This window comes from Budorcas taxicolor, chromosome 18 (assembly GCF_023091745.1).
Source record: "Budorcas taxicolor isolate Tak-1 chromosome 18, Takin1.1, whole genome shotgun sequence".
Taxonomy (NCBI): domain Eukaryota; kingdom Metazoa; phylum Chordata; class Mammalia; order Artiodactyla; family Bovidae; genus Budorcas; species Budorcas taxicolor.
The window spans coordinates 3,819,979-3,828,199 of record NC_068927.1 but is presented as its reverse complement, the minus strand read 5'-3'; the positions used below and the strand labels follow the sequence as shown (position 1 = coordinate 3,828,199).

General features: G+C 45.5%; 1 protein-coding gene across 1 annotated transcript in view; it reads left to right on the top strand.

Moving 5' to 3' along the window:
* Positions 1-941: 941 nt before the first annotated feature.
* Positions 942-8,221, top strand: part of GLG1 (golgi glycoprotein 1) — a 117,993-nt gene continuing 110,713 nt past the window's right edge. Inside the window, exon 1 of the mRNA XM_052655251.1 lies at positions 942-1,379. Coding sequence (XP_052511211.1) covers positions 942-1,379 — 438 coding nt within the window. The remainder of the gene's footprint in view (positions 1,380-8,221) is intronic.

Genomic DNA, 8,221 nt, shown 5'->3' with positions numbered 1-8,221 from the left:
AACTCAGGCCTGATGCATAGCTCAAATGACACAATAGATGTGAAGATGCTTTGGGAAGGTATCTATCTCTCTCCTGTGGAGGAGGGGGGACTAGTGAGAAGTGAAACAACCATTCCCACCTATAGTGCTGCTAAAGATGCTGCATGCAGGACAAGCAGCCAATTACCGAGACACAACCAACCTGAGGCCTCAGCATGTTTTGCTATTTCCTCCTCGAAATGTGGGTTTAAAATCTGGCTCAGATACAAAGGGTTTCCCGGTTTATTCATAATATTGGTTATAACTTTTTGAATCCCATATTGTGGGCCAGCCACTTTATTTCTAATCTTCACAATTATACTTTACATTAGAGTTCCTCCTCTGCCTTCTCAGACGAGGAGGCTCAGAGAAATTAAAAGATTTGTCTAGTCTGCCAAGAGCTAGAATAACGGGCTCTTTCTTCTGGAACCAGTGCTCCTAACCCTGATTCAGCGCTGCCTTCCTCCCTGGGTAAGAGAAGCTTCTGAGGCAGATGGCAGGAAGCAGGGAGAAGTTCAAGAAGAGGTTCTTGGATATCGGAATACACCTTATCGTGTAAGGCTCACCTCTACACATAAAGTTTTTTCGTTCAAGTCATAGAACGGGTGACACACTCTACCGGCCATCTTGGTTGTGGCAATCCCAATCCTTTTTTTTTTTTTTCTTTTGGAAACCAAAGAAATTAGGCAAAGCGGTCCTCCCCAGGGGTCTGAAGGAGCGCCAGGGACGCCCAGCGTCGCCCTCTCGCCGGCCGAGGTCCGGGGCGCCGGCCCTCAGAGCCCGGCGGCTTGCGCGCTCGGCGCCCAGCGGCGGGTCCGCGCGGCGGGAGGGGCTCGGAGGGACCCAGCCGGCCCCGCCCCGCCCCGCCCCCTCATTTAAATACGCGGCGCCGGCGGGCACGTCGAGCTCGCCGCGGACTCAAGATGGCGGCGTGTGGACGTGTACTGAGGATGTTCCGCTTGGCGGCGGCGCTGCCGCTGCTGCTGCTCGCGGCGGACGGCGCGCAGAAAATCCAGGGCCCGGGCGGCCACGGGCAGGGCCCGGGCCCGGGGAGCAACCTTCTTCCCCTCGGAGCGCAGCCGGGAGGCGGCGTGCTGCCGGGCCAGCTCCTGCTGCCTCAGTCATCTCAGTTGCAGCAGCAGCAGCCGCAGCAGCAGCAGCAGCAGCCTCAGCAGCAGCCGCCGCCGTTCCCCGCGGGCGGGTCTCCGGTCCGGCGGGGCGGAGCAGGGCCCGGCGGGGCTGGCGGGGGCTGGAAGCTGGCGGAGGAAGAATCCTGCCGGGAGGACGTGAGCCGTGTGTGTCCCAAGCACACCTGGAGCAACAACCTGGCGGTGCTGGAGTGCCTGCAGGACGTGCGAGAGGTGAGGCGCCGGGCGCCGGGCGCGCAGGCCTGGCCGCGGCGGACGCCGGGCGGCCTGGGCAGCCGCTGACGCCGCGGCCGCGCCTCTCGCTTCCTCTGCGCGGCCGCCCGCTCCCCGGCGCGCTCCGGGGAGGGGACCCCACCCCCAGCCCTCACTCGCTCCCGGCGGGGGTCTGGGACGCCCACGCCGGCTCCCGGGCGCCGTCGGCCGAGGCCCAGAGCGAGTCTGTGTTTGGTCCGGTCTTTTGTGTGATGCTCTAAGCGCGGTGGCTCCTCGGTGAAGCCCTGTGTAGGATTTTGCCCCCCTTTTCGATTTGGGTAATTTGTAGCAGCTCTTTAAAACGTGAAAGATGGTTGGCGTACTTCAGCTGGTAAAGAATGCCCTGCTGTTTATTGGCAGTAGATAATGTTTAGACAGCGCGAGTTCTGTTCTGATGTGTATTGTAGTCTGCAGCCAGATTTACTGTCTTTACCCTATTCTTCTGTAATTCAAAAATTCCTGTTATTTACCAGCTGCTGAAACTAATATATGCTCTTTTTTTTTTTCCCTTCACGTCTTTTGGTCAATTTGTAATGAATCCCAAGTGGTCCCAAAGCTTGAAAAGTTGAGGCAGCGTTTGAAGCTGGGCTGTGAGGTCTTTGCTTTCTGATCTTTTTGCCTGTCTGACTGTACCTCTTAATGCCGTCTTGTTTTGATGTTCTTTGATGCCATTCAGTTTAGTAACACAGAATTCTTTTCTAGATTTAATGCTGCAGACGTTAAGTGCAATTTTGACAGTAATCAAAGTTTGGGAGCAAATCTGGTAGGGACACTTTTTCCAACGTTTAAACAAAGGCCCCAAGGTTGACATAGAATGAAACCACTGCTTGATACAGTTTTATTTGGAAAATTGTTATCAGAATTGCCTAAGATGTTCATGGTCACAGGAAGACCATTGGTTTGTAGAAAAAGGCGAGTCTTGGCAGTTTTTTCCCCCCTTATCCCACCTGATATTTGCTTTGGTAGTCCATACAGAGTAATTCACAAGAGGAAAAGATATACATGCTCAGGGGACAGAGAGAAAGGAAATTTCTAGAGCCACCAGAAATGTGGAGCCTTAGATGACTTATCTACAATTTGAAAATTAGAAAAAGAATCCCTTGTTCTTTATTCTTCACCTACTCCTCTAGTCAGTACAGCTAAGATTCTCAACTGTGTCACGCTTCTTGAAATTTTCTGTTTGGCCTTTGACGATATAAAATACATGCTGTTCTCTCAAACTAGGATCGTAATGTTGAAGACCAAACATTTGGTGAGTAGTTTGTGGCAGAAACAGGATGTTATTAGGGAAAGTGGCCCTTTCTAGGAGTGCCTCTTTCTTGACATGTATTAAGGACACGTGGATTCTGTCACTCACAGGAGCAGTGTTCCTTTGTCATGCCTGTAGAAGTGTGCAGCAGCATATATGATCCATAAATACCAGATCTGAGCACTTCTGGAGTCGGTTTAGCTAGCTAGATACTGTATTTCTTGCATTGTTCACTGTAAAAACCTGGCCTGAAAGTGCAGGTCCTGTAGCTCCACCTTTGAGTGTGAGTCTCTCAGCAGGGATATTGTCTCCGTAACTACATTTTCCTTCCTTTCTGGGGATGTTATTTAAACTCTTTGAAGGTAGTTACTAGGTCTTGTACTTCCTTTGTAGCTTTCCTGAGTACCTAATTCAGTGCCTAGACTCAGTAAATAGTGTTGACTGATTGAAGGTGAAGTAAGCTAATGGAGTCTGTTTTATGGAAGAAAAGATGTCATGTAAATTGAAAGAGGGGGCTTTTGGAGGGCAGGGGTTTATTCCAAGTTTCCAGTTTTTTTTTGTCCCTCTTGTATATACATAAAAATTGAAAGAATAGTACCATGAACAACTATATATATTCTTTAAGAGGTGGAGCTAGTTTTAAACTACTTTTTTTTTTCCTTTAAAGACAGCAAAAAGAAATTTTACTCCACTTAGGGAATTAGTTAAATCTATGCATTTGAAAGCATATAAGAAGAAAGTGAACTAGCTAGGCACATTTGAAATGGAAGTATGGAACGTGTTTCTTATGTGCTTTTTGGTACGTAGGACTGTTTGATAGGAACGCAGACATTTGTGTTTCTTTATTCCTTTGGATACTTATTTGGGGGAAGATTGTTCTCTGTGTTCTTGCTGTTAGTATTTCGAAAATGCAAAGCATATGACTATTTAAATGGTAGTGTAGTAAACCACATTTTTATTTTGAAGTAGCATGGATATATGGTGTTAGGTTAAGTCTTAAGTTCAGATATTTTAAGGTTCCCTTTAGTGTTCAAAGTTATGTATTAATTCACTTACAGAATCTATTTGAAGGTATTTATGGATGGCATCACCGACTCGATGCACATGAGTTTGTGTGAACTCCGGGAGCTGGTGATGGACAGGGAGGCCTGGCGTGCTGCGATTCATGGGGTTGCAGAGTCGGACATGACTGAGCGACTGAACTGAACTGATAGTTACCTTTAAATAATTTCAGTGGATACTTACAGTTTGTCTAATGTATGGTATGCCAGCAAATTAAAATTTTATGTGAAAACTATAAGTTAAACAGCATATAGACTAAGGTTAGTTCACAGCTTTTCTATTTTTTGGTTACTATTTTGAAGATACATGTTGTGGGGGATTTTTCTTTTTTTTAACCCTCTCAGATGAGTCATGCCTTTTAAAAGGTCAAGTATACCCATTGGGCCTGCTGTTGCACAGTGGGTCTATTAGCAGTAATGATGGAATAGTAGTCCTGGTTGTGTGTGTATCTCTGTATGTAGTTAACAGTAGTTCTAGTTAAAAAAACATATAACTAGTTCACATACATACACTTTCTAGTATAAGTAAAAGGAAAAATACACCCTGGGCTGTTCTGGCAGTTAGAGGAAAAGTAATACCAAAGGAAGAGAAGGTGCTGTTGTCCAGCTTAATGTTTGATAAAAAAGACATGCTTTATGTTGAGAGTAGTTTTAAAATACTTTACATATTTTTGGCTGAAATGGCGGAAGTTTGACGTGGAGATGTTGATTCTTTAGAAGTTTATTAGTGATGTGCATAGTTTTTGTTGTTAGATTTTTTTAAAAAGGAACAAAAGCTTTCCTAATACGTGAACAGAAGTAGCAAGAATAGTTTGATGATTCCCTGCCCCGTACGCATCCCCCAGCTTAAACTGTCCCCACTTCGTTTAATCACAGGGCTTGGGGGAATGGCGTATTTTAAAGCAAGTCCCAGACACTATGTCATTTCATTTATAAATACTTCAGTGTAAGTCTCTGATAAGGACTTAAGATAAAACCAGAACCTGCTTGTTATTTTTTAGTATTTAGAGGTATTATGGCGACTTCCCTGGCTGTCCAGTGGCTAAGACTCCCTGCTCCTACGTAGGGGGCACAGGTTTGATTCCTGGCTTGAGAACTGTGCCACACAGCTAAGCCAAAATAAAAGCATTATGAGTATTTCTTCTGAATTTCTTGGTACCTTCTTTTGATATATCAGTTTCAGGTTATACATTTTGACCACTTTCTATGCACAGAGTGAATGCTTTGTAAATATTTATTTAAGATGGACTATAATATATATATTTGGAGAAGGCAATGGCACCCCACTCCAGTACTCTTGCCTGGAAAATCCCATGGACAGGGGAGCCTGGTGGGCTGCAGTCCATGGGGTCACTAAGAGTCGGACTCGACTGAGCGACTTCACTTTCACTTTCCTGCATTGGAGAAGGAAATGGCAACCCACTCCAGTGTTCTTGCCTGGAGAATCCCAGGGACGGGGGAGCCTGGTGGGCTGCCGTCCATGGGGTCGCACAGAGTCGGACATGACTGAAGCGACTTAGCAGCAGCAGCAGCATAATATATATTGGAGAAGGAAATGGCAATCCACTCCAGTACTGTTGCCTGGAAAATCCCATGGACAGAGGAGCCTGGTAGGCTACAGTCTATGGGGTCGCAAAGAGTCAGACACAACTGAGTGACTTCACTTTCACTTTCACTAATATACGTTGAAGAGGAATTACATTACAAACCGTAAACCTGCTTTGACTCGTAGGTGAACATTTTCTTTTTCTATTCGTAGTCTTTCTCTTAACTGTATCCTAAGATAGTAGGCCACAGTATCTGTATTATTTATCCTGTGAGGTGAATAGTGTTATCTTATTATCTTAGTTGAGAAGCAGACTCAGAGAGATGAAGTAAGTTGTCCAGTGTTATATCCTGACCTAAGTGGTAAGGCTTGTATTCAGAAAATTCTCTCTGACTTCAAAGATTATACTCTTTCTAATCCTCCATGGGTGATTGCAGCTAGGAAAATTAGCATATGGCTATTGAGAATGCCAGGGGTTCATAAATGGACACAAAGTGAGAAGAGTAGCCTGGAATTAGAATTCTGTTTTCCTCACTACCAAGAACAGTTGGGTAGCAGCAGCATCTTAGCATTGCAGTATTGTATAGATTTCTCAGGTGGACAGACCGACATCATTAGACAAAGCTAATTACTAATCTGAGTCCATTACAAGTAGAGTTTCTGCTTCATGAAAAGATTTTCAGATTCCGTGTTACCTTCAGCACAACTTGTATAATGGAAGAATTTAGATGTATCCCCCTACTATTTGTATTGAATCAATGGAACACCACGAAGTGTAAATTAGGACTAGAGCTGGCACCGCTGTTAACTAATTGTAGAACTGCTTCTCCGTTCCATTCATGCAGCACCACTTTATGCTCTTTCTGTAGTGACTCATGTACCAGGCCCCTCCTCTCTCATCCCAGGTCCCTCCTTTAGGTTCTGGATGATTACTGCATCCAGCCATCGGATAAGAGAAGAGAAGGTAAGAGGACTGGACTAGGGTTTACCAAGCTTGGACTGGGTTTCGAAGCGTGTGCGTGCTCAGCAGTCGTGTCCGACTCTGCAACCCCTGCAGACTGTAGCCTCCCAGGCTCCTTTGTCTGTGTGATTTCCTGAGCAAGAATACTGGGGTGGGTTGCCTTTCTCTTCTCCAGGGGGTCTTGCTGACCCAGTGATTGAACCCATGTCTCCTGCGTCCCCTCCATTGGCAGGCGAGTTCTTTACCACTGAGCTACCAGGGAGAGCCAGTCATTTTACCACTAAGGTTCAGTTTCCTCATGTGTACAATTTAGTTTTTGAGATCCCTTTTATTTGATCTATGTGAGTTGTTTCCTGTGTATTCTGTCTGCATTTATAGTTTGTAGAATTTATGCGTGTACCATCGTGTTCATTCATGGGTGAAAATGGTGAAATGAATAATGCAAACAGCAATTAATCCAAACGTTGTTTGACTTTAGGATATATTATGATTATTTTGTTTGAGCCAACATGGAATTGCCTCCTGTGCTGACTCTCAGTGGTTGGAAGCAGTCTAACCTCATAATCAAGGTGTGATTGATCGGTTATGCACTTACCATAGTGGAAGAGAACTAGTGTTTTAAGATACCAGCATTGCTTACAGTTGGTTTGATAAATGGGGTTGTGATCAGGAACCAGTTGTATAAGAGAGTGTTCATCACTGCATGTTACATGGGCAGTGAATCCTTTAGAGCAATGAAAAGAGCACAGAACTAGGATTTAGACTTGGATGGAGCCCAGCTCTGCTACTCTCGGCTTAAAAATCATATCACCACTTTTTTTTTTTTTACCCTTAAGTAGGAACAACAGACTGGTTCCAAATAGGAAAAGGAGTCCGTCAAGGCTGTATATTGTTACCCTGCTTATTTAACTTCTATGCAGAGTACATCATGAGAAATGCTGGGCTGGATGAAGCACAAGCTGGAATCAAGATTGCCAGGAGAAATATCAATAACCTCAGATATGCAGATTGTACCACCTTTATGGCAGAAAGTGAAGAGGAACTAAAAAGCCTCTTGATGAAAGTGAAAGAGGAGAGTAAAAAAGTTGGCTTAAAGCTCAACATTCAGAAAACGAAGATCATGGCATCTGGTCCCATCACTTGATGGGAAATAGATGGGGAAACAGTGGAAACAGTGTCAGAGTTTATTTTGGGGGGCTCCAAAATCACTGCAGATGGTGGTTGCAGCCATGAAATTAAAAGACGCTTACTCCTTGGAAGGAAAGTTATGACCAACCTAGACAGCATATTCAAAAGCAGAGACATCACTTTGCCAACAAAGGTCAAAGTCAAGGCTATGGTTTTTCCAGTAGTCATGTATGGATGTGAGAGTTGGACTGTGAAGAAGGCTGAGCGCCGAAGAATTGATGCTTTTGAACTGTGGTGTTGGAGAAGACTCTTGAGAGTCCTTGGACTGCAAGGAGATCCAACCAGTCCATCCTAAAAGAGATCAGTCCTGGATGTTCATTGGAAGGACTGATGCTGAAGCTGAAACTCCAATACTTTGGCCACCTCATGCGAAGAGTTGACTCATTGGAAAAGACTCTGATGCTGGGAGGGATTGGGGGCAGGAGGAGAAGGGGACGACAGAGGATGAGATGGCTGGAGGGCATCACCGACTCGTTGGACATGAGTTTGAGTGAACTCCGGGAGTTGGTGATGGACAGGGAGGCCTGGTGTGCTGTGATTCATGGGGTCGCACAGAGTCGGACACGACTGAGCGACTGAACTGAACTGAGGGATAGTTAAGTAGTGATGGGCAGAGCAAGAGGAGAAGGGGACAACAGAGGATGAGATGGTTGGATGGCATCACTGACTTGATGTACATGAGTTTGAACAAACTTGGGAGTTAGTTGGTGATGAACAGGGAGTTCTGGCGTGCTGCAGTCCCATGGGGTCGCAAAGAGTTGGACACGACTGAGTGACTGGACTAAACTGAGGGACAGT